This window comes from Schistocerca piceifrons, chromosome 2, assembly GCF_021461385.2.
Source record: "Schistocerca piceifrons isolate TAMUIC-IGC-003096 chromosome 2, iqSchPice1.1, whole genome shotgun sequence".
Classification (NCBI taxonomy): domain Eukaryota; kingdom Metazoa; phylum Arthropoda; class Insecta; order Orthoptera; family Acrididae; genus Schistocerca; species Schistocerca piceifrons.
Genome location: NC_060139.1, coordinates 442,564,626 through 442,591,774, shown reverse-complemented (window position 1 = coordinate 442,591,774; position 27,149 = coordinate 442,564,626). Strand labels below are relative to the sequence as shown.

The following is a 27,149-nucleotide window of genomic DNA, read 5'->3' as shown; positions in this document are numbered from 1 at the left end:
GCGCGAGGGCTAAGGTAAGCTGCGAGAGAAGCTCTACTCGGTCGTAAAACAGCGAAAGATGATCGCGGAAACCGACACCTACACGGTTAGAGCAGAGTGCATCAAGGATCGCACGAAACTCATGCAGCACTGTGAAACCGAGAAGTGGCACTGCTTCACGCAATGTACTGAACAGCTGAAGCAGCTAATGGTCATCTTTCGCCACCTGCCGATGAAGATGAAACCGGCGTTTCTACAGCGGTATCTGGAGGAGATCGGCTTCCAGTCCCACCTCGTCAGCCTGATGTGAACGCCCAGGACCCACAGGGACACGCTCTTGTTCCTAGTGGTATTGGTTGACAACGTTGACAACCGGAAAATTTTTCAGGTTGACAACATTGCCAACTTCGGCGTAAAAGTCGAATAACTCCGTGCGAAAGGCAGGGGAGCCCAGTGCTTCAACTGCCACTGCATGGATCACGTGACAAAATTTTGCAGGATGGCTGAGCGCTGCTACAAGTGCGCCGAGGAGCACTGTCACCGCAGCCGTCGCAGCTGCCTTTGCCGGCGGCTTTGCCTGTAGTCGAGGGAGCCGACTTGCCGGCGCCCGCGGCTGCGAGGAGGTTTGCTGAACGCGCAGGGCGTTCCCAGCACGCCGCTCCGCTGCCGACTACGGGAAACGTCGCGATGGGGTCAAACCTTCACGAAATAGAAAAGGAAGACATCACCGAGCTGCCCGCGCTTCTGCGGTCGCTCAACCATCTGATGGCATAGCTACCTTTGCTCGTGGGAGCAGTGACGGCGGCCCTCCAGGCCACCACCGGGAGAAGCCAGCCTTAAAATGGATAACGACCATATTTATGGGTTAACCATTTGCCGTTTCAACGCTAGGGGTCTCCTCCCCCAGCAGGGCGAATTTCGCCATTTCCTACGGAACGAGGCGGTCGGCATCTGCCTTGCGCAGGAGACCTTCCTCCAACCTGGGGTCGACGTGCGAGCAGCAAATTTTTGTTGCTACCGAGATGACAGAGCCACCCACGGGGTGGCACTGCCATCTACGTGAAGGAGTCACTGTGCCATCACCGGGTCCAACTGCCGGCGCTTAATGCGTTGGAGGCCACAGGAGTGGCTGTCAACACCACCGGCGGAAAGATTCTTTTCGTGTCGGTGTACTGGCAGCCCGGAAGACCCCCTGATGAAGCGGACTGCGACGCCCTGCTGTCGTTGGAGGGCGACCTTTCATTGCCGGGGATTACAATGCAAAACACACCGAGTGGAACTCGCAAACTGTCAACCGCAGCGGTCGACGCCTCTCCCGCGCTGTTCACCGTAAGGGCGAGATCATCGTGTGGCCGTTTGACTCCGCGAACTTCCCTGTACGGGGACAACCGGACGTGCTCAATATTGTTCTTCTAAAGGGAATAGCGCAATTTGCGACCGCCGAGACGCAATAACGTTCCGGTTATTTTTGGCCTCGACGTGGTCGGAGCTTCTCTTCCAGAGAGCCGTCCGAGCTATCGCAGGCTGGACACTGAGCGCTTTCAGACGAAAGGCCTCGAACTCCTCGAGGACACGCCAAACCCCACAGAGGTGGGGGCCGCCCTAGCATTCTTCACCTGAAGAATACGAGCAGCAGATGAAGCCATGCCGAGACACCGCCAAGGGCCACGAGACTTCTCGCGTCAGCTACGGCGCCCTATTCTGGTCGCGATCACGGAAAAGAACCGACTGTTTCGTGAATGGAGGCTGATTCGCCAACCAGACACGAAGTGCTGCTTAAACCGCAGGAGACGGCAGATTAAGGCAACAGTCGAGCAACACCGGATCCTGGAATGGGCATACCTTGTGTATACGCTCAATCCTGAGGATGGCAGTGCAGGGAGGGTGGTAAAGTCCTTCCTACGCGGCGACAGCGAATACCGCCCTTACAAGTTGGGAACGACTTAGCCAGGGACCGGACGCGAAAGTCAGGGCTCTGGCTGACGCGTTCACAGCGAACTTCACACCGGTGGCCGACGTCATAGACGTGGAGCACATATGGTCCAAGAGCAACTACCAACCTTCCGCGCCGCAAGGGAGTACGGAGACGTTATCGACCCGATAACGGAGGAAGAAGTTGCTGCACTGCTTCACTCGCTGAACCCCAGGACGGCTGGAGGCAGCGATGGCGTCACAAACCTCCTGCTGAAGAACCTTCTGCCGGGAATACACCGGCAACTTGCCAATGTTTTCAGCGGGATCCTCAGATTAGGTGTCTACCCCTCTGCGCGGAAACATGCGGAGGTTGTGACCATCTTGAAATCCGCCAAGGACACACGCCAGGCATCCAGCTACCGACCCATCAGCCTGCTCCAGAGAAGACTGATGCAACACGTCACCCACGGGGGCACCATCCCGGACGAGCAGTTCGGGTTTCGGGAAGAACATGCCACTTCCCAACAGCTCCTACGGGTGGTAGAACCGGTGATGAGAGCCTTGGAAACAAGGGAATACCTTAGGGCAGTGTTCCTCGACGTCTGCCTAGCACTTGACTCGGTGCGGCACGACGGTTCCGAGTTCAAACTATTTGAACAAGGGATACCGACGTCCCACATGACGCTACTGTGGTCGTACCTGTCTGAACGAACCTTCACGTCAGGACTGACGGCGGTACGTCCACAGACCGGCAGATACGTGCAGGGGTGCCACAGAGGTCGGTGCTCGGCCCCTTGCTGTACTCCCTGTACATTGCCGACGCCCCTAAAGTGGCAGGAGTTGAACTGGCCCTGTACGAGGATGATACAGCCCTGTCCACTCTTAGCATGATCGCCCAAGTGCTGAGAAACCGCCTTCTACGTGGGTGCGACGCCTTGGGATCATGGGCAACAAAATGGCGGCTGAAATTCAATGCCACGAAGAGCCAGGCAGTTGTCTTCACCCGAAGACTCCTGCCGCCAGGGCTTACGCCAGTCGAAATCCTGGGAGAACGTATCCCATGGAGTGGGACGGCGAAATACCTAGGGGTCACCTGGGAGCATTACATCCATGATGTCAAACGGAGAGCAATAGGACGCCTTCGCGTCCTGTATATGCTGCTAAATCCGCAGTCGTCATTGCCACCGCAACACGGCATCACGCTATACCTAACATTGGTCCGCCCGCTGTTAGAGTATGCAGCCGTGGCCTGGAGGAAGCCGCAAATGTTCACATTGTGACTCTGCAGTGGATACAGAACCGCGCCCTGAAGACTGCCATGCATCTTCCGAGGCGCTACTCGACGCGCCAGCTCCACGAGGACACCGGGATCCTGCCGCTCCGAGATAGGATCCGCGCCATCGCAAAGAAGCTTTACGGGACAGCGGGTCACTCCCGCAACCGGCTCATACGAGGACTGCGCCAACAACCGCACGTCAGGGCAACAACGCGTTGGCCTGAGCTGTTGAGGGATTAAGTTTTACTAATCCCCCAGCGGAATGGGTTTACTTCTGTTTTTACAGGTACCCACCAGCAAGGACCAATCAAGAAGAAAGGTAATATTTATTCTCTCCTCCTTAGGAACCGCAGGAATGACAATTTCTGTCTAAACAGCACCACCTTGAGCCAAGGACAGGCTCGCCTTTTTCAGCGTCAACAGACAGACCATTCCATCAGAACCACCTGATGATGGCGGAAAGGTTATTCGCCGAAATATCGTGGGACTTCAACGATCGCATCCAACTGGACACCCGAGAGCCCTGAAAACAACACATACGCCGGGAAAGCCTCCGATCACATATACCGGTCTTGTTTTCCCTATTAACGACATCCTTCTGATTATTTACCGCTGTAAGGTCCAAATAGGAGGCTTATTTACTTCCAGAATATTCTACCCAAGACGATGCCATCATTATTAAGCCATTTCTCTGGCGAAAACATAACGGTTGTAACTTACTATTGCTTACAGCTGTTCGCAGTACCAGATCAGCAAGGCCACATACAAACGACATGCCTCTGTAACGACTGAAACAGCTGATGCCCCTCTTCAGGATCCACGAGCGAGTCTGGCCTCTCCAAAGATACGCTTCCGTTGTGGTTGTACCTCCGGTACGGCTATCTGTATCGTTTAGAAAAGTGAACCAGCTCCGCTCGGCATGGCCCATCGTTCATTTTTTGGTTACACTCTCACTGGTGTTCTTCGATTTGAAACGATTCTCCTCGTCTGTCTCCTCGGAGCTTATGCAGAGTCTGGTAAAGTCGCCTTGCGCCCGCTGCCATAGTCCACGAACTCTTAGTGCCGTGCGGTGCGCGAGACCAATCACGCGATGTTACTGTTCCGTAGACTTCCTCCCAGCCGTTTGTTGTCTCACCTAAGTAATTTCTGTGTCCTGATATACATGTGGTAACTAGCAAAATAAGTGTCGACAGCATCGTTTAGACAGGCGAGTGAGAGTTAAAACTGTTACCACATCGTCATCAACCGGTGTCTTCCATCTATTATGTAAACAAAACAAGAGCATAGTAAAAGTCCATGACGGTACGTACATACACGAGAACACGACACTTTAAATTTCTGTTGCAGTACAACTGAATTTATTCTTCTTCTAAAAACCGTCGGGAGGTCCATTCGTCCGCTACACACCGCCTCCAGCTAGTTACTGTAGTTGTTCCACACTCTGCTAGGCAACCTCTTACTTAACAGCCCGTGTATGTTTGCTAACATCAAGACCCACCTCGATAAGCTATGCGCACGAAAGCGAACGCACTTCCGAGCACTTCTGAAGTTTCCACAGCTAGAAAAAAACCTTACGGTTCTCAAACTACTAAACTTCGGAAATGCACTTCCACATAACTTCTGCCCTATAGGCTTCAATTCGCCTCCTGCCACTGACCGATTCCTCGATTTCGCGAGCTGTCCACAGGTCCACGACATTAGTTTCACCTGCCGACACTTTGGATAATCAGCCTCCACAGAAGAAAATAGTCACTGCGGTTGGCTATTCCTTCCTAACACTCAGAGTTCTTCTGTAAAGTGCTGCTGCCTACCGCCTCTTTCAGAAGTTTGTTCCACAAAGACTACCACGAAACGCTAGCCATTCTGTCGGAAAACACTCGCCTTTGAGGACCAGCCAGTCGGGTCAGGACAGCGCCCTACAGTCGGATTAGTGGGACACAACCCATTACGTTCAGGCTGGAGAAACGGATACTGGAAAACCGGCGTTGTCACTCACAGTAGCGGTCAGCACTCTGCGACTGTCGCGGCAGGTAAATGATTCCTTACACAATCGATACCACAGAATCGCATGCCACGATGCCGTGACGGCACGGAAGTTAGAGGACGCTACTTTCTTTAACTGTTGTGTATGTACCATCTTGAATAACACAGATTAAACCGTAAACCGTTATTAGAAATGCCTACTAGTATGGATGCCACTGGTAGCACTGAAATACCCTGTTGTGCCTTTCGTTTTAGTTGTTTCTAGACCACACTTTTTTTTAAATTGTAGAAGGTACTTAAATAAATTTGCATTGTAGACTGAAGATTGGAATAAGTGCTAACGTAACTACTGTCATTCAACTCGAAATTACATGAGATGAAGAAGTGAGGGAGGACTGGTCCTAAATCATCAACTGCGTTTCGCCATGACCCACCTCCCATCTTATTGGCCTCAAACCGACTTCCAATAATACACACAAACCCGAATGGGTAAAGAGTGGCACTCTAAAAACTTACCGTTTCTTCAAAAATTTGTGCCTACACCAGGCACGCAGGCTGGCAGGAACAGATAATTCCTGCATCTGATCTCTCTGATTTAGAAGGCAGTTCTCCGAACTCGATACGCTAATGCTCAGATAGGTTTAAATTCATTTAATTCATGATTTTCCTCTTCATCGTTACCAGACTGTTCTATACCTCGCCTTAAGCATAAGGTCACTGATTCAGAATTCTTCAGTATCTTTCAAATACTGCAAATGTTTTGCATGAGAGCTAAAATAGTTTCTACTACCTTTCCGCAACCAACGGGGCCCACAATCGCACACAGCTTGCCGGCGGGGACGTTGAGGTTTATGGCGGCCAGAGCAGGACTCGCGGCATCCCACGTGGCGGTCACGTGCTGCAAGGAGACGTCCCCACGTGCTGCTCCTACGCTGCTGGCCTCGGTTGTGGACTCGGGCTTCAACAGGAACTCCTGGGACACACGATGGTGATTACCACAAAGCTTGGCTGCCAGAATATCGGCATTGTTCGGTGAAGTAGGATTATAAAATATTCCACGAATTCTTTCTCATTTCTTTTTTTGTTGTTGTTTAATGAAGGAAGTGCCACGCTAATACCTCCCAAATAGGACTCCAGGCTCTCAGATCTCTAGTTACATTAAAGGAAACAATCAAACCATAAACATCATTACACCTGGTTGCATCTTAAAAAGTTATCATTACACAGAGCTGACTAATGATGTCGATAACGTTGCATTTATCCCCAAGTTACAAATATATACATTTTGTAAGTGTACACAGATATAACGAATTACACACAATTATAGAGAAGCTATGGATACGATGGAATAACAGAGTTATAAGATAATTAGAATCTACTGAAGATAAAAACGAAATAAAATAAAACAGAAAATAAATACAATATCAAATCGATGATTCACATGCGGCCCGCAATGTGAGAAGACTAGAGAAATCAAAATAATATGTAAAGTACCAGTGATGGGAACTGCTGAGCGAAATTTAATCGCTTAAAAGTAAGTGTGACCAGTGTGCCAACTGATTGTTTATCTCATAAGTTTACAACAGCGTTAGTTTTCGTCCTTAGTCTGCCAGGTGGAGAACATGGAATTGTGTTGGGCAACTGTCGCACACATCCGCTGCATGATCGGCAAACGTAGAGTCAGAGTAGAGCAATTTACTTCAACTTTCAGCGAATCTAATTACTATTTATAACACCGGAATAGCTGATGGAAAATTAATTCCACTCAAGAAAAGTTATTGCACTGCGGTACTTGTAATGTAATATCATGGTGCGAAGCTACAAGATTGTAATGTTTTTGGCACCTCCTTGAAACTACAATATGGGATGGCGTACCAGTTACTGAAAGGAACTGCAGATGGGGAAAAACATAGAGCAGGGAAATATTTTTTTTTTTAGTTCATGTTTCTTATGGAAGATGTAAATGCATATACATATACTCGTATATTTACTAATCTGTAACCTCGTCTACACACATGTTTTGCATGTCACTGCACGAAGCCTAGGGGAGGGTACTTTGCTAGATATTCCATTTCCTGTTCCACTCGCAAAAGGAGCGAGATGAAAAAAGATTCCCTTTATGTTGCTATACGAGCCCCACTCTCCCTGTTTTATTCTTAGGATCCTTACAGGAGACGTGCGTAAGGAGTAGGAGAATCGATCTGCAGTCCGTCGCGAATATTGATCCTCTAAATTTCCTCCATAGCTTTTCGTGAAAATATAGTCTTCTTTCCTTCAATATTCCTATCTAAGCACATGGATCATTTTTGCAAAACTCTCATACTGAACGAAAAACCGGTAACAAATTTAGCAGCACGCCTCCGAGATGCTAAGATGTCTTTGTTTAGTCTGACAGGTGGAGATCTCAAACATTCCAGTAGTGCTCAAGAATGGGTCGGACAATGCTGCTGCATGCATTCTCCTTTACAGGTCCATCACACTTTCCCAGTGCTCCCCATAAGCTGCAGTTGGCCATTCAGCATTCCTATACCTGGCGTAACATACTCATTCCGAGTTCATCTCTTCTAGCAGTGTTATGTCTAGATACGAAATCGACCATTACAAGATCTCCCATACACGGGAGCAAGATGCTTTCGCAACATTCCTCCCCCTCCCCTTCGATGCCCCCCTCTAGCTCTCAGGCCTGCTGTAACTGATAAGAATATTGGTGATGAAATTGTTATTTTCTAGTGTCATGATTTTCGTAAATGCTATGGCACGACAAAAGGAAATAGTACTTTCAACTACAAGCCCCAGGTTAAATCGGCCTAATTTTTGGCTTAAATAACAGATGGAGGGACACCTTCTCGGCAAATGCTTCTACAATATTTACTTCACACTAATGAACAGAAATGCATAAGTGTTCCATATTTGATGAATATTATTAAGCTTTCTTCAACAGTTTTTTTTCTTTGTTTGCCTTGTTTGTATTTACTACACAAGGTATGAAAGGGTTTAGCTCATTTTATATAACTAGCAAGTTGTTCACGTTTTTGTAAAAGGCAACTTAGGGACTTGATTGAAATTTTTTCCTTTAATGTAGTCGTGTATATCAAAATTCGCATTACATATGTGAAGATGCACAGTCTATGTCTTAAAGTCTGTCTATTTAAAGTTTCGCGACTCATTGAGTTTGACTCTGGTAGCACTTTGTAAGGTTAACTTTGTTGATTGTCTATCGATACGTGAACTGCGGTATTGATGGTATCTATGTCGACCCACACAGCGCCCCAACAACATCTCTGCAAGAGACGAATCATTGAAATGGGCATTCAGCAGAGCCACCACGAACCACGCTTTTGATAGTGCTCGCCGTATTCCGATGGGAGGCGCTATGGATGCCACAAGAGGATGCCGTCTCCGCACTTACATGCCGAATGCAAATGTATCCTTCCATGCGACTTTTCAAGACACCGCACACGGAGTTCCGCCTCGAGATCAAGGAAGACTCGCAGTGAGACTACTACGAACAGTGCACGACATTACTTACACTTCCAGCTCTATACACCGACGAATACTACAGCTACATTGGTGGAAAAGAGTGTCAGAGTGGTTCAAAATTTACTTTAAATTCATCATTTTGCACATACTGTAAATAAATATGGTGATGTTCTATTGATACGCAGCCGAAAAAAATAGTACATCTGGAAATATGACGTCGATTTTGATCCGATGGCCGGCCAGGGTGGCCGAGCGGTTCTAGGCGCTACAGTCTGGAACCGCGTGACCGTTACAGTCGCAGGTTCGAATCCTGCCTCGGGCATGGATGTGTGTGATGTCCTTGGGTTAGTTAGGTATAAGTAGTTCTAAGTTCTAGGGGACTGATGACCTCAGAAGTAAAGTCCCATAGTGCTCAGAGCCATTTGAACCATTTTTTTGATCCGATGACAGCACATGCGAAATGGTTAATAAATGTTTTGATAGGTATCATCGTCGTCCGCCAACAGATAGCGTAGTGGCATAGCTACTAGAGCGCCATCTGTGGCCACCATTTAATAGGGAATGCTCACAGCCAGATGGCTCTGTGGAAACGTCTGAAGCAAGCAGGCAGCTATTCCACCTAGACGCACTTGCTTCCTACAGCCAACTTAGAGAGTCTGAAAGAGGTCATATTGTGGCTTCCGAATGGCAGGATGTACTTTCGGAGAAATGCCACACAAGTTGACGTGCTACATCACTTGTGAAACGATGTTTCTGTCTGTGGTCACGTGAACGTTCTCACAGATAGTGACGTGGCTCTGGACGCCCACGCAGCACAGACGCCCGTCAGGGCACCAGCGGCAGATAGTACAGGTACCACAGCATAGGTAAAGTCGCTTGTGAGCTCAGCCGTGTCAAAAAATGGTTCAAGTGGCTCTGAGCACTATGGGACTTAACTGCTGAGGTCATCAGTCCCCTATAACTTAGAATTAATTAAACCTACCTAACCTAAGGACATCACACACATCCATGCCCGAGGCAGGATTCAAACCTGCGACCGTAGCGGCCGCGCGGTTCCAGACTGTAGCGCATATAGGAAAAAAATTTAATTCATTCTCACAAACAATAATTCATATTAAAAATTTACTGGCTCTCCAGTTCAGTGTATTTTATTATAGAACGTGAATGTAAGTAAATAAATAAACACTGTTCAATTTTTTACCCTTAATTTTTCTAACTATATCTTCTTGAGCACCCATAAGATTTTAATGAACTGCCAACTGTAAACAGTTTTTGAGAGGAGGCTAATTTACAGTTTTACCACATTCACAAATAACTTTTGTTTTTATGTATTTAGTTTTACACTCTGTACAAGTCCAGCAATATCCATATTTTCAATATTTAGCTGTATAAAGTTCATTAATAATCTTTTTTTCTAGGCAGTCACCATGCTGCTTTTGCTGTTTGGTATTGTAAATTTAAAGATTATAAATTTTAATAGGAAAAAATAAAATTTTTAGAAAGTTTCAGAGAGTGCATTCCAGATCAAGAAATTCATTATTTCTATTTTTGAGTTTCGTCATTCCTTTGTATTTCAGTTTCAGCTGCTCTTTTTCAACTAACTGAAAATGCCAATCAGTAATTAATTTAAAATATCTATCTACAAAAAAAATCTTAAACTCATTATGAAGCGCTATACAAATTTCTTCTCCATATCTACTATTTAAATATTCACATATAGTAATATGGAATAAAACATTTACTTCTCATTTACTTAACATTTTAATCTCTTTCGACACACTTGCATTGTTGAGTTTCTTGATTAAACTCTCCATTTCTATAGAAAAATTTTTATTAGAGTTTTTAATAATTTGTGATGCCTATATGGTAATATATCTGTTTTATTTTCCAAGACATCTTTTGTCATCATGAAGACTCAAAATTTTTTTGTTTATTTCAACTTTATAAACATCATGTTTTTCATTTCAAATCATATAAAATTTTCTTGATTGGTTCCTATTGTTAAACAAACAACTTTTATGATGTCCTACTGTTATTCAATTTTTAATAATACTTTCTTAATTCATTTAGACTTTTCCTCTACTTTATCATCCAATTTATAAGTATACATTTCTGCTCTTAAACCCAGTAAATTCTTCCATTATTTTTCCATTGCACTCACTTTTAATTTTTCCTAAAAGTCCTGTTTACTTCTGGAATTCCATAAATATTATTTTCAGGATAATCATATATATCAAAGTAGCCTATGTATGATTTCCTATCTTTATAAAAATTGCAAGTTTTAATAATGTAATGTAATGTCCATATCTTCACAACACAATTTAATATTTTTTCCATATTTCGGTTTCATTGTTACTAGTGACAATTAAATATCAGTTTTTAGATAAATTAGGTGTACTCCTAACAACATAGATGAATTTATTAAACGGAATTTTTGTTTGATTCATATGAGTAGCTACAAGATTTTCATTAAATATATTTCTTCCCTTAAAGTTGGGTTTACCTATACATTTATCACATTTATAACACTCTCACACATATTTTATACCCACTCTGTTTCTTATGTCTTCTATCGTTTTTCCAAACACTGAATTATTCATCACTTTATAAAATCTTTTTCAAAATAATTTTTGGCTTTAGTTCTCATTGATATAATTAAATGTATATGCTTCTTCTAGCAATACATTTGTTTAAATTTTAAAATTCTGTGTGTTTTTGTTATTTGCATTCCAAGAGACAGATTTCTATAATGAACTATATAAATATGTTTCTAAATTGGAATTGTTAACAACTTCCTTACTTTAGTTCCTTGTACAGTTTCACATTCAGGAGCTAATGGTAAATCTCTACATAAACCATGCAATTCTTTTGGATATTCTAAATCTACTTTGAAGATGTATCCAGTTTTAGCAGTATCTGAAATTTCTCTTATTTTTCCACAGTCAAAGTTATTTGGCTCATCCTATGCAAATCCACCATATAGTAACTATTGACTAATAATATAAACATATAAACTGTTCTTATGCAAATATGCTAAATAATTTGATATAGTTTAATCATCAGAATCGTTCATATATTTATTATTTGCCTTGGCATATCTTTTACAGCAGTGTTATATTCCTCCTCTTATTCCCTTTGCAACAACTAAAATTATTTCATAATTATGTAACAAATCAAGAAGTTGTTAAGTCATATTCAACATTGAATCCCAAGATAATCCTGGGGCTGTAAAACATCAAGATGGATCAAGATCATAATTTTTATACTGGTTTTTCTAAAATTTTCAAACATATAAGCCAATAAAAATAGATAAGTTTTTAGATACAGATCATGATATTTACCAAGCTTTTTCATATCAAATTTTTCCCCAACTACTTTTGCATATTTATATTTTTCATCACTTATTTCCACAAAATTCTTCTACTGCTGTAAGTCAGAATTTTTCCACATCTTTTCTTTTAAGTGTTCTGTAACACTTTCAACAGGTTCTTTCAATTCTGTAAAAGCTGAATAATGATAAATAATATATTTTTCATCAATTATTGAAAATCGTTATTATAAAATTCTTCACCATTTCTGTGTCTAACTATTTTTTCAAAGATATTAACTAAATTCTTCCTTGATTTAGATTTAACAGGAATAGCCCACTCAAATTTTGAAAAACTATTTGTAACATTTACTATATATTTAATCTTGGAATTCCTTTCAAATTACATAAATCCATTTGTACTAGATCTGCTTGTCATAAATCATCAATACCAAGAGAAATTACATCCCTTCTGTTAAAATTTTTTATCGTTGCAATCTTGTAATTGATTAATTATTTCTTAGTGGGTGAACAATTTGTTCACCTTAGCAGCTGCTACAGTGTTTTTTAAGGGCTCTTGGGGATCCTATTTAGAGTTTCATCATGTACATTTACAAAAATATTTCAACAAATTTACACAACTCACTTTTACATGCTGTATAAAGCCCTTCAATTCTTGTCTTCCATTTTTAGTTGTTACTCTGAGAGGTGTTTCAGTAAGTTACTTGACTTTAAACAGTAAATGTGATTCTGTATTTCTATAGATGAAAAATTTAATAAGGTTTAAATTATTCTTCCAGTTAATATCAACATTTGATGCAGAGATATAAATATCTTATCTTTCATTCTCATCGCAAGTAATGGATTTTTGAACTGTGTAGGATATAAAATTTCTAATTCACTGATATTATGTACTTTACCTCTATTTTAAAATCAGGTATTTGACAAATCACCGTCTGCATTGGCCCCAAATAAAGTAATTCTGTTGATTTTTACACTGTACTGATATGTATATGCAATATTTCATCACCTCTAACAAAATAATTTTCAGTTTTTTGCTTGTCACACATTCTTTTTTGAAGATTACTTAACTGATTTGGGTATGGCGTCATATAATAGTTTGAGAATTACATATATAATATTTGATAAATAATCTGTGAAAGCTTTTTCGATTTCCTTTTTGTAAAGGAATTAGTTAGATCGTTTTATTAAATTGTAGTAGTTGTAAAGAAAATGCCTTTTTTGCATGCTGCACATCAAAATTTTTATTTTTATTTATGCATCCAGATGCATTTAGCCTTTTTTACAAGGCATCTTCAGTGGTTGTCCTGAAATATTACATGATTTGTCCGTTTTTAAGCATAGGTTACGGTTTAACATATAGGTTATAGATTTAAAACTGTTCCTTAACTTTTTTGATGAAATGGAAAGGTACTTACAGGTAACTTCTAATTCATTACATCTAAGCAAACTGATTTTTCTCATCTGGCAACCAGGTATAGATCTTACAGTTCGCTTTCAGTTCACTATTTACATTAGACATCACTGTAACTGCCATCTTTTTAATACAGAGTTTCATTTGTTTTTCTAAGCGTTACCAACATTCTCAGTTATCTGCATTCAACTGTTTTGTGACTGTGTGTGTGTGTGTGTGTGTGTGTGTGTGTGTGTGTGTGTGTGTATTAGAGAGGGAGACAGATTTCCTTTTATTAATTAAACAAAAATTATATATTTTATTTTTATTACTATTTTTTATTCATTTATTTATTCTTAATAATAATAATAATTGCTATTACATTTTCCTGTATATACTTATGAGAGGAAACAGAGGTGCAATCATTTGTTGAGATTTCTGTATATTATACGATCAGTCAGTGTAAACAGTGAGTTGTTGGTCATATTTACTTGGTCATTTCGTAGTTGTTTCTTATCAGCCTTTGGTTTGTATATGTGATAATTTTCTTGTAGTGTTAGGAGATATCTTTCATTATTTCTTCTAATTATTTTGGTATCATTTTCTCTTGTAGTAGGTTTGCGGTTATTTCTCTCAAATGTTCTGCGAAAGTTGAGTGGCTCGTCCCATATTTTCATGCTCTGATATGTTCTTTGTACCGTGTGTCAAATGTTCTGCTGGTTTGTCCTGTTTCCTTCTATCACCTGTGTTGCACTGTAGTTGGTATATTCCTGCTTTTTGCTAGATATCTGTGTTTTTTGTTATTTTTTTAATGTTCCTTTGGATTGAATTTCCTTGTCTTTTGAAAATCTTTGTTATTTTATGTATGAGTTTGTGCTTGTATGTCACTGTGTACTATCTTGAATCTTCTTTCTTGTTTTTCTATATTCTTTGTGTCGTTATTGTTCTGTCACTGTTTGTGCCTGTTTGTGCAGTGTTTTGTTGTACTGTTTATATACTTTGTTCACTGACTTATTTTGTTTTTTTAATTTTTTTTGTATAATTTGGTGACTAGATCTCTATTGTACCCATTGTTTGTTGCTATTTGTCTTATTGGGATATTTGCTTAATGTTTTTTGTTGGCATTGGAGGGTGGCTGCTGTAGGATTGTTCTGTATTAATTTGCCTTTTTCTCTGTCATCTGGTGTGTAGTCTATATTTTTTAACATATTCTTTACCTTGGACTGAAATCTGTTTGTTCAGTTTGATTTCAGTTTTTTAATATCATTTAGTAAAATGAACTCTTGTGTTCTGTCAATGTACTGTTGTATGGGCATAAGAACAACTGTATTTCCTTTGTGTGCCTTAGTAATAATTATGTTTTAATTTTGGAGTTTCTTTCTGAGTTTTCTGAGTGTTTCGGATCCTGTGTTTTTACTGTTTTTGATAAAAAAAGATATAGATAAAATTATTACTGATACAAAAAAAGCATACTGACAAAAACAGTAAAATCACAGAATCTGAAACACTCAGAAAACTCAGAAAGAAACTCCAAAATGAAAACATCATTCTTACTGAAGCAGACAAAAGAAGTACAGTAGTTCTTACACTGAAACAACAACACCTTGACAAAACACAAGTGTTAATTTTACAAAATAGTATTAAAAATTGAAATCAGACCCAACAAACAGATTTCAGGTTAAGGTAAAGAATATGTTAAAAATATAGACTATGCACTGGATGACAGAAAAAAGGTAAATTAATACAGAACAATCCTACAATAACCACCCTCTGATGCCAGCAAAAAATCAATATAAAAAATCCCAGTAAACCCATTGTAAACTTCAAAAATGCTCCAACTTACAAACTTGCAGGAAACATGTTGAAATTACTAACAGAAACTTATAAAATAGAAGATTACAGAACTGTAAGGAACACCTCACAGTTAATACAACTTGTAAAAGATACAAAAATCCCAGACACAGCTACTCTACTAACATAGAAAACATCTACTCTAACATTCCAATAGCAAAAACAATAAATATCATAGTACAAAACCTGAAGGACAACAGCCAGCTACCAGATGAACACAACAAAGAAATACACAAGTTGCTAGAAGTGATAACTGAACAGAACTACTTTTATTTCAATGATGAATGCTATTTACTGGAAGATAGGTTACCAATGAGATCCCCAGTATCAGGTTTGCTAACAAACATTTTCATAAACCATGTAGAAAACTTAATTTTCAAAAATGTTCAAATGGTTCAAATGGCTCTGAGCACTACGGGACTTAACATCTATGGTCATCAGGCCCCTTTCAAAAATGTTATCAAACAGAATACTTTATTAGGTCAGATAAATAGATGACATCCTTTGTTTAATAGATGAAACTCAGGCAAAAATTGACCAATTGTATACAGATATAAACACAATACACAGAAAGATAAGATTCAGAATGAAAAAAAAAACAGAACAACCAAATAATTTTTTAGATATGACCACTGAAAAAGAAAACAATCAGCATAGCTTTGAAATCTACCGTAAACCTACAACAACTGACACAATCCTACATCAGACTTCTAATCACCCACACTTACAAAAACAATCAGCACTCAGATACATGCTTCATAGACTCAACACAGTACCACTCAGCACAGAAAATTACCAGAAAGAACTGGACATCATCTCACAAATAGCAACAAACAATGGGTACAATAGGGATCTAGTCACCAAAGTAAACAAAAAAACTAAAAAACAAATCCACCCGTAAACAACAGTAACATGACACAAAGAATACAGAAAAACAAGAAAGAGGATTGAAAATGGTACACAAAGACACACAAGCACAAACTCATACATAAAATAACAAACATTTTCAAAAGACAAGGGATAAATATAGAATTCAAAACAGACAATTCAATCCAAAGAGGCACTCCAAAAATAAAAAAACACAGGTATCTACCAAAAAGCAGGAGTATTCCAGCTACAGTGCAACACATGTGATGGAAGGTATATAGGACAAACCAGCTGAACATTTGACACCCAGTACAAAGAACATATCAGAGAATGGAAATATGGATCGAGCCACTCAATTTTTGCAGAACATTTGAGAGGAAATAACCACAAACCTACAAGAGAAAGTGATATGAAAATAATTAGAATAAATACTGAAAGACATCTCTTAACATTACAGGAAAATTATCATATATACAAAACAAAGGTGGAAAACAGACAGCTACTAAATGACCAAGTAAATATGACTAACATTTCAATGTTTACACTGGCTGATCATATAATTATACAGAAATCACAACAAATGTTTACACATCTGATTCCTCTCATAAGTATATACAGGAAAATATAGTAATAATAATAATAATTATTATTATTTTTAAGAATAAATAAATGAATAAAAATAGTAATAAAATAAGATAAAAAAATTATTTAAGAATCTACGAAATATCTCTACCTCTCTAATAGACACACACACACACACACACACACACACACACACACACACACACACACACACACACACGCATTCACAAAACAGTTGAATGCAGAAAACTGAGATTATAGGTAACACTTAGAAAACCAAATGAAACTCTGTATTAAAAAGATGTCAGTTACAGTGACGTGTAATGTAAACAGTGAACTGTAAGATGTCCATCTTGTTGCTAGATGAGAAATAGTAGTTTGCTTGGATGCAATTAATTAGAAGGTACCTATAAGTACCTTTCTATTTCATAAAAACAACGTTAAGCAACTGTTTTTAGATCTACAATATAGATGTGAAACCATAACCTATGTTTAAAAATAGACAAATCATGTAATATTTCAGGACATCCACTGAAGATGCCTTGTAAAAAAAGGTAAGACACATCTGGGAGCATAAACAAAAATAAAAATTTTGATCTGCAGCATGCAAAAAAGCAATTTTCTTTGAAACAATCACAATTTATATACAGTTACTGCGAAAATGGCCACTACAAGAAATGTGTCATTTTTATTAAGTTGATTAATTTTGTCAATATGTTGTTTAGTACTGACATAAATACAGAGTTGTGTTAGAATACTTGTGTATTCAGGTTTTGTAACAAGAATGTTTAATTCATTTTCTTAACACTGTTTTGTAACAGCATCATAACGATCTACTGGATCTATTACATCTATTTTTTTCTACCTTTAGAATCAATATATCGTTTAGTTACTTTCAAAATGTTACATAATTACTTATGAAGCTGATTAATTAAACTTTCTATTTTTGGATCAATTTTTCCTTCTAATATCCAAGGAAATGAAGCTGGGCTATATTAATACTATATTTAACAAAGTGGATCACAAAAACTTCTTGAACTGCTGGGGAATTACTGTTATAAATACATTAATCAGAATGTTTGGGAAAATAATTAAAATTAAGGTCGAAATAAATGTTAAAAACTAGGACAAACCACATGTCTTCACAGCTGGTAGATCATTCATAGACCACGTTACAATAGATCTTAGAGAAACATAGGGAAAAATAAAAAAATATAGGATGAATTTTGATAGATTTAGAAAAAGCATATGATACTGTCCCAAGAAAATTAGTTTGGACAGCATTACATCTGGCAAATGTAAATAGTCCTTTAGTTAAAATAATGCATGAAATGTATTAAAATAAATCAAGTTGAAATTGATAGTACAGGCAAGGGACTGTTACATGGCTCTCCCATGTCACCAACGTTATTTAAAATCTATATGGATTTCAGTCATCAATAATGGTCTCATAAATGCAGTGGGATTGGGTTAGAAATTAAAGATGGGGTTTATTTACATCAACTACACTTCCTGATGATCAAGAAGTTGTAGCACAAGACAGTGAGGTTGCAAATACTCCAAATGAGTTATACATAGAGGGAAAGAAAATTATGAAGGTCAAACTTTCTGTTATTTGGGATTTATTTTAGAGTTGGAAGGAAAATCAGAGGTAGAAATCAATAAAGGAATAAGCTGTGGGGAGGTCACTGGGATGCTTAACTCAATCTGATACAGCAGAAATGTAATAATCCAAACCAAAAAAAATCATTTATACATTGATACTAGAGAGCATAGTTACGTATAGAGTGAAGACTTGGACTACAAATCTGAAACACATTAAAAATCTGCAAGCAGTAGAAAAGGCCTTCTGGAGATGATCAGCAAGAACTTCTAGAAAAGAGAAAGTAAGAAATCCGAAATAATAAAGAGAAAGGAAGTAAGAAGAAGAGTGCATGACGTTATGAATAAGAAGGATGTTACAATGGTTTGGGCATGTAGGAAGAATGGAGGAAGCCATAACTTCGAAAATGATCCTGGAATTGAAACCAGATGGGAAGAAGAGAAGAGAACGTCCTATGACCACATAACTCCAAAATATACAATTAACAATGACAAGGCTTTGTGCAGAGGAACAAGATCTACAAGACCAGAACACCTGGTGGAATGTTGTGAGGAGATAAATTAAGATCTTGTGTAAAAGATGCAATAATACCTGGGTATCTGTTATAATGGAGAAAAATCTTTATATAGAGGAAACTCAATAAATAAATAAAATAAATAATTCATTTTGCATGTTTCCTGAATTTATTTGATCATAAATTGTGTGACTTTTAGGCTGAAACCTATTTCGAAAAATTCCCAATTATCTCAACACAGTTTTAAAACAGACACAAATGACCACAAATTGCTTCATCAAAGTTCTGCCCATACTGCAGTATAGATCATTTTCTCCGAAGTAGTTGATTAGTGGTTTTGGTATATTACCACCAAATGAATCAAAAACAACTTTTATATCTTTATTCTTATAATAACAAATCTAATGAGCTCCAGGAGGATCAGATGTATCTAAATTTAGTAGTCAAGATTAAGTTCTTTGGTTCATTAGGTAATTAATCAAACATGTATCCTCCATGAAAGGATTTAATTATTAATTGCTTAGCAAGTTTTTCTAGATCAAAATTACTTTATGGACCAGGATATATATGGATTATTTTTCTCAATTTTTTTTACTCCACTTCCCTTATTCTCCAGTGCAACTTTATATCTTTTTTTCTAATACTTTATCAGCTTTTCTCTTGTTTATTACTGTTTTTGTGATTACTGCAGAACAACCAGCAAGTGAACCAATAGTCACTAGATATGGTTATAATGCTATTAGTAATGGTAAAAATCTACCTTCATGTTCTGTTACTCCATAACCTCTCTCTTTTCTGTTAGATATTCAATGATTTTTACACAACTGGAATAAATAATGTAATAAGCAAATTTCCACTAGTTTTTTATCTTTCTTTCTTTTTGTGCATCAGTTCATAACTGATCAATACTACGTAACTATTCATTATTTAATTTAATTTTTATAGCTTTTGGTTTAGTTTTGCCACTTGGTAGCAAAGTAAAATCGAACTAAAGTTTTTTATCAATAAAGATAAAAAATTTATAAGGATTAATAACTTTATAATTCCCAAACATTTTCATCAACATCTAAACCAATTCCTAACTTTCGTTTTCCATAGATTATTCCTCATTCTGCAGTTGCAGCTATTTTTTCTCTTAAGGAAACATCACTTGAATGCATTCCTTCCTTTGCAGCTAACTGAAATTCTTTGTCAGCTTCATGTCTAGATTCTCGATAACACCTTTTGAATCTGGCCACATGGCAGTGACACGCTGCAACAGTTCGTCGAACATTTTAATAGTGTGCATCCAAACATAAAATTTACAATGGAAGTAGAGAAGGAAGGGAAGTTACCTTTTTCAGATGTGTTGGTGGAGCGAAAACAGGATGGATGACTGGGCCATTCTGTGTACAGGAAGCCAATGCATACAGACTTATATCTGCATAGCCACAGCTTCCCTCATCTGTCTCAGAAGAGAGCAATGCTGAATGCTTTAGTACACAGAGCCAGGACTATTTCCGACAAGGACCACCTCAGTCCCAAGATTAACCATTTGACGACTGTTTTCAAGAGGAATGGTTATTCTGCCAGTGAAATTAAATCAGTATTGTCCAAGAAAGTAAGACACGATTCCATCCATAAACAAGAAGAGGACCAACACATAGCATGGCTTCCATTTTGCGGTGCTACAACAAGCAGGATAGACAGAGTCCTAAAGAGGCAAGAAATAAAACCAGTTTTCTGGCCACCTAGGAAAATTAAGGAAATGTTGAGACCAGTCAAAGGTAGTCTCGGCTTAAGGGTGCAGGGAATTTATAGTATTCCTTGCGAATGCGGCAAGAATTACATGGTCCAGTCGGTAAGAACGGTTGCCAAACGTTACAACGAGCACCAGCGCCACCTGAAATATAGGTATTTGGAAAAATCTGCGGTAGCTGGGCATAGCCTGCTTAACAAGCATAACATTCTATTTGAAGAAATGAGTTACAGGGACTCTGTGATCCGGGAAGCAATCGAAATTAGACTTAACGATAATAACTTCAACAGAGGCAACGGTTATGCACCTAGCAACACCTGGAAGTGTGCACTTGATGAAGAAAAATCGCAGAGGAAAGCTTCCCGCACTTTACCTTCTGATTCGAGGGATGGCGCTGCAAGCAATGCGGGATAGAAACTGCATCTATGGAGGTAGAGGGTACCACTCCACTACGCGCCATATCACTGTTGCTACGACGTATTCCAGCCAATCAGAAGCCGTCCTTTGATATAAAAGTGGGAGCCTCGCCAGTTCACGACAGTCAGTTTTAGCCTTGACGACGACCATGGAGGTAGTGGTTGAAAGCTTGGAGTTTTATCCTAAATTGACATGGCATGTACACCGAGATACTTTTATTCAAGAAATACGTGGAAATTTGTAGACTTAGAGAAACCTTATGATAATGTTGACTGGAATACCCTCTTTCAAATTCTGAAGGTGGCAGGGGTAAAATACAGGGAGCGAAAGGCTATTTACAATTTGCACAGAAAGCAGTTGGCAGATATAAGAGTCGAGGGACATGAAAAGGAAGCAGTGGTTGGGAACGGAGTGAGACAGGGTTGTAACCTCTACCCAACGTTATTCAATCTGTATATTGAGCAAGCAGTGAAGGAAACAAATGAAAAATTCGGAGTAGGTATTAAAATCCATGGAGAAGAAATAAAAACTTTGAGGTTCGCCGATGACATTGAAATTCTATCAGAGACAGCAAAGGACTTGGAAGAGCAGTTGAACGGAATGGATAGTGTCTTGAAAGGAGGATATAAGATGAACGTCAACAAAAGCAAAACGAGGATAATGGAATGTAGTCGAATTAAGTAGGGTGATTCTGAGGGGATTAGATTAGGAAATGAGACACTTAAAGTAGTAAAGGAGTTTGGCTATTTGGGAAGCAAAATAACTGATGATGGTCGAAGTAGAGAGGATATCAAATGTAGACTGGCAATGGCAAGGAAAGCGTTTCTCAAGAAGAGAAATTTGTTAACATCGAGTATAGATTTAAATGCCAGGAAGTCGTTTCTGAAAGTATTTGTATGGAGTGTAGCCATGTATGGAAGTGAAATATTGACTTTCAATAGTTTGGACAAGAAGAGAATAGAAGCTTTTGAAATGTGGTGCTACAGAAGAATGCTGAAGATTAGATGGGTAGATGACATAACTAATGAGGAGGTATTGAATAGGATTGGGGAGAAGAGAAATTTGTGGCACAGCTTGACTAGAAGAAGGGATCGGTTGGTAGGACATGTTCTGAGGCATCAAGGGATCACAAATTTAGTATTGGAGGGCAGCTTGGAGGGTAAAAAGGGTAGAGGGAGGCCCAGAGATGAATACACAAAGCAGATTCAGAAGGATGTAGGTTGCTGTAGTTACTGGGAGATGAAGAAACTTGCACAGGATAGAGTAACATGGAGAGCTGCATCAAACCAGTCTCAGGACTGAAGACCACAACAGCAACAACATTATTTCACTAACATTTATTTTTTTAGCATTACTATCCATTATTTTTTTGTAGTGCCTGTTCTGTTTTTACTTTTAGTCTGTTCTTCATACTTCTCCAATACACCCTGTGTTTCTGACTCACTGAATGTCTAATCACGTTGTGGACTTCAATCAGATTTAATATCTGGTATTTCTCCAAAATCTTCTGTGATGATAGGGAATCATTTGTTTTTCATCCTCTGTGTTTTCTTCAATAGCTTTCAGAATATTATCATCTAAACCTTTGATTCCTTATTTTGGTGCTTCAGTACTATCGATTAGTGGTTGATCTTCTTTTTTATATTTTTCATATTCTGTTCTTGGTTATATTTTCAGAGCTTTAACTGTTATTTCTGTTATGCTTTCTTGCTGTTTTGTTTAGTTTTTTAGCAACTTCTGTGTCATATGTTCCAAACATTTATTCGAAATGAAAAAACAATGAACTGTTTAACGTTTGTTATGTTTAAAGCTTACATTTGGTGTTTATGTCGTCCTGAAAATCTGAATTTTATTTCTGAACTTACCTTGCACAAGTACTGCTATTGAATTATCTAGACATTGATATAATGGGAAAATTTCATCACTATTTCCAACAAAAGTAGGAGTTTTGTTCATTATGATTGTCTTCAAATTTTTAAAGCTTTTTGTAAATTCTGAGTGTTTTGGTTGATCTAAACTTTTGGAGTAAATGTACAATAATTTTATTCCAATTCAACCTTCCAGAAGCTAGAAAATAATTATCAATCATTAATGTAATATTTCCACAACCATTTGGTCCTATTATTGCACATCAAATAGAATTAGGTAAAAGCTTAGTTTTTTTATTTCTTTTCTGGAATTCTTATTTTTGGTTCCCAATTTTTCATCTATTTAAATAAATTTTTACTAATATACTTCGTTTATCTATTTGAGTTGAGGGATAAATCATCTGTTCTTAATAAAATTATTAACTGTTCCAATATGAGAAACTTAAAACCCAAATACTCACATTAAAACTGATTAAATCTTAAACAGGATTACTCTTGAGAGTGATGTTAAGTTGTATATGGATATCATAGAAGATAATATTGCAAGTGTGCTAGATTTTAATAATCAAATTATTGAAGCTAATAAAAAGACTGTTGGAAACGATTTTCCCATAATTATTCCAGTTGGATGAATAAACATAAATTTTAATCAAGCTGATTAAATTTTTGTTAAACTGGTCATTTTCATAGAGAAACTGGTATTATTTCTTCATGTAAACCAAATGCTGGATTGGGAAGACCAATAATTTATGAACCATGTTATCCTGTTGACATTCCTATTGTTGAAACCTATTTAAAAATTGGTATAGCCGATCAAAATGAGAACATGATTGACTTCAATGGTGCTTGTGTAAAATTGTTTTAAAAATGTCATAATAAGTTTTATCCTTAATAGATCATGAGCAAAATCGAGAGTTATCAGTTTTACTCATTTCCTGTGAAATAAAGAACAAAAAATACTTTAAATACACCCAACAAGGATACAGAGATTGAAATAAATATTGATGATAGATGCATGCACAATTGTACATGAACTTTAAAATTGGTATAGCTAATTGTGAGGGATCAGAATCAGTTACTAAACATATGACAAAAAATCCAATTAAAAATTAATAGGTAATTATGTGGAAAAACTTCGATTTTGTGACCATAAAAACGGAAAATTTTTATCCAAAACTGAACAGCCTCTTATTTCCATCAACAGCTTTGATATATTTGAATTCATCTGTTACTGATAAAATAAGCTTCAACATATTCTTAATAATGGTAAAATATGGAGTAATAAAAACGAGGTACTTTATCCACTTGGACTACTTGGCAGATTTCTTAAAGATTGTAAAGAAATTATGTGGGAAGATCATCTGAATCTGATTTGGACTAGGTCTTCTAGTGCGGGATATGCAATTCTTAGGTGGCCTGATTATAATGGTGCTGGAGTTGAAATTAAAGGTACACTTCCTCAAAAAGGAGGAATTCTAATGAAATCGATGGATATTCGTGTACCAATAGTTAAATATGAACCAAATTACCAGTTACAACAATGAGAAATTATTCTGAAAAATCCAAAAATTTCTATACCTTTTTATGAACTACAAACTGTAAAAGTTGCACGATTGAGTGGTAAGAGAAATTTTGAACTTGATATCACAAATTACTATAAGTCTACAGAGATTGATATGGTGGTATGCCATATTTTTTATTTGTTATATTTCAGACCAAATGTAAGAATAATCAGTTATTTGACTGCTCATTATTCGACCATGTTAAGTACAGAATATGTACTTGAAAAATGGAGGAATCAGAGTTCTCTCCCAGGGCATGTGGAATATTAAATCACCAAATAATTTTCTCAGTGCATATGATGCATTTCTCGATTTTAAACGATTTACACTTCTAAAATCTGACACTGAGATAACTCGATATGATTTGATTTCAAATTCTTCGATCTATGTGTTTAACATAACTTGCAGAAAGAATGTTGTAACTACACAGAAAGCGACTATGAAACTTTGCACAATTTTTAATAAAAAAATTTCTTCAGACACTTTAGCATATGTAACAATGTACGGTAACAAAAATTAACTTACAATGCACAGCACAGAATACTTACTAACAATTCTTAACTACACAAATGAATAAAAAATTTGAAACAATTACAGAAATGTTAACTTCATGTTTACATTTCCTTTGGAAGTATTTCCAGAAAGACAGAGAAAATAAAAACTGAAAAAATTACTATATCAGTCTTAATATGATATTTCCGATAGCTTTGTTATGAAGATTACAATAGTATTTTGCTGACCGGTGTGGCTGAGTGGTTCTAGGCGCTACAGTCTGGAATCGCGCGACCGTTACGGTCGCAGGTTCGAATCCTGCGTTGGGCATGGACGTGTGTGATGTCCTTAGGTTAGTTAGGTTTAAGTAGTTCTAAATTCTAGGGGACTGATGACCTCAGGAATTAAGTCCCATAGTGCTCAGAGCCATTTGAATCATTTCCTTTTCTTTTCTTTTTTTTTTCTAGAATAGCATTTCGAATTTCAAACTAGGTTAATATTTGCATGAGATCGATGTTTGTTCCCTACATATCCATAATACAACATAGGTCTTGCCAATGCAACTCTTCTCAGACCACTGACAGCTCTGGGCATTTACAGCTTGTGTTTATCTGGCAATGTAAGGCCTCTAGATAAGATAATACTGACCTAGTGCAACAGTGTTGACAGGGCTGACGTCAGAGGAAATGACATGATACGATGTGCACTGGCTCTGTCTCCCTTACATGTTCTGTCTTCGCCATTTGCTAAGCGGTTCACTCAGAGATGGTGCCGGAGCAATTATAATTTGCAAAAGTACAGTAATATACTTCGTTTTTAAGATGTAATATTCTTTTTAAATCTGATTTTGAGTGTTGTAAGAGAATGTTACACGTTATGTATATTTCATCACTTCAAATTAAATACAAAAACGTGAAGAAAATAAATTACTTACACTCAAAATAAACTGATGAAAATAACATTTTTAGAATATACTCTGTGATTCAGGTTCCAACAATACATACAAACTGTGATCAAATACATTTTCTCCAGGAGTGTCCCAGGTCAAGAGTGGGCTGTCCACCCAAGCAGTCAGGATCATGCATTATCAAGTCACTGCTGTTCGAGCTCTGTCCCCTCAATTAAAGACGACGGGACCAGATGCAAAGAAGGACAGCTACCTGGACTTCGAGGATGGAAATGAAATAAAGACAGTAAACACAAGAAAAAGCAGTCCAGCTTTTCTTCAGATAGCGCCGAAGGTTTTTGGATTTTCTAAGAACGAATATTTTATTTAAATTAATGTAAATGTCGTGTGACTAGGGCCTCCCATTGGGTAGACCGTTCGCCGGGTGCAAGTCTTTCTATTTGACGCCACTTCGGCGACTTGCTCGTCGATGGCGATGAAATGATGATGATTGAGCGTAGAAAATCCCCGATCCAATCGGGAATCGAACCCGGGCCCTTAGGAATGACTTTCTGTCGTGCAGACCACTCAGCTACTGGGGGCAGACATTTAAATTAATGCTAGCTGCCTAGTTAAATAATAAAATATGCTGATCTAGAAAGCCAGTAAATTTTTAATATGAATCATTCTTTGTGAGAATGAATTAAATTTTTTTCTTACATGCATTTTTTATAAAAAAATATTAAATTCATTTTCTTACTTTCAACCTTCGATAAAAAATAATTGTTTTATAATAAGTGAATGAGATAAGTAAAAATATTCACTGTAATTAATTTTTTAAGTAATTGATAGTAAAATAGACGTTTTTAAATGAAAATAAGTGAATTTTGAAATAAAATGGGTGTATAGTATGTACAAAGTACCGGTCCTGGGTAACTTGAATCAGTCCTGACACTAGCCAGGAATTAGCCATGTGGGCTAGGAGCAGTACTTTGTATCTAATCATCTGTCTGTATGCTAGATACACTGCACCTGTACCTGGAGCTATGGCTTGCGATGGGATTTCATGTGACAGCAGAAGCACTTGTCGTGATTATCCCAGACACACTGAATATAGATTTGTTCGTCAGTCTGGTGGTTCGACCTGTTGTGCTGCCACTCATGATCAGCAATCCACGGGTGTTTTCCAACAGGATAACGCCCGCCCACATACCGCTGTTGTTGATGTGTTGCCTTGGCCTGCTAGATCACGACGTCCCCAATGGTACACATATGGGACATCATCAGACGACTACTACAGCGTCATCGACAAACAGCATTAACCGTCCCTGTATTGACCGGCCAAGTGCAACAGGCATGGAACTCCATCCCACAAACTGAGGTCCGGCATCTGTACAACACAGTGCATACACGTTT

At 38.3% G+C, this 27,149-nt stretch overlaps 1 protein-coding gene across 1 annotated transcript in view; it reads right to left on the bottom strand.

The window, feature by feature from the left end:
• Positions 1 to 27,149, bottom strand: part of LOC124775459 (ATP-binding cassette sub-family C member 4-like) — a 260,610-nt gene that overhangs the window by 134,858 nt on the left and 98,603 nt on the right. Inside the window, exon 9 of the mRNA XM_047250292.1 lies at positions 5,943 to 6,125. Within this exon, the coding sequence (XP_047106248.1) occupies positions 5,943 to 6,125 (183 nt within the window). The remainder of the gene's footprint in view (positions 1 to 5,942; positions 6,126 to 27,149) is intronic.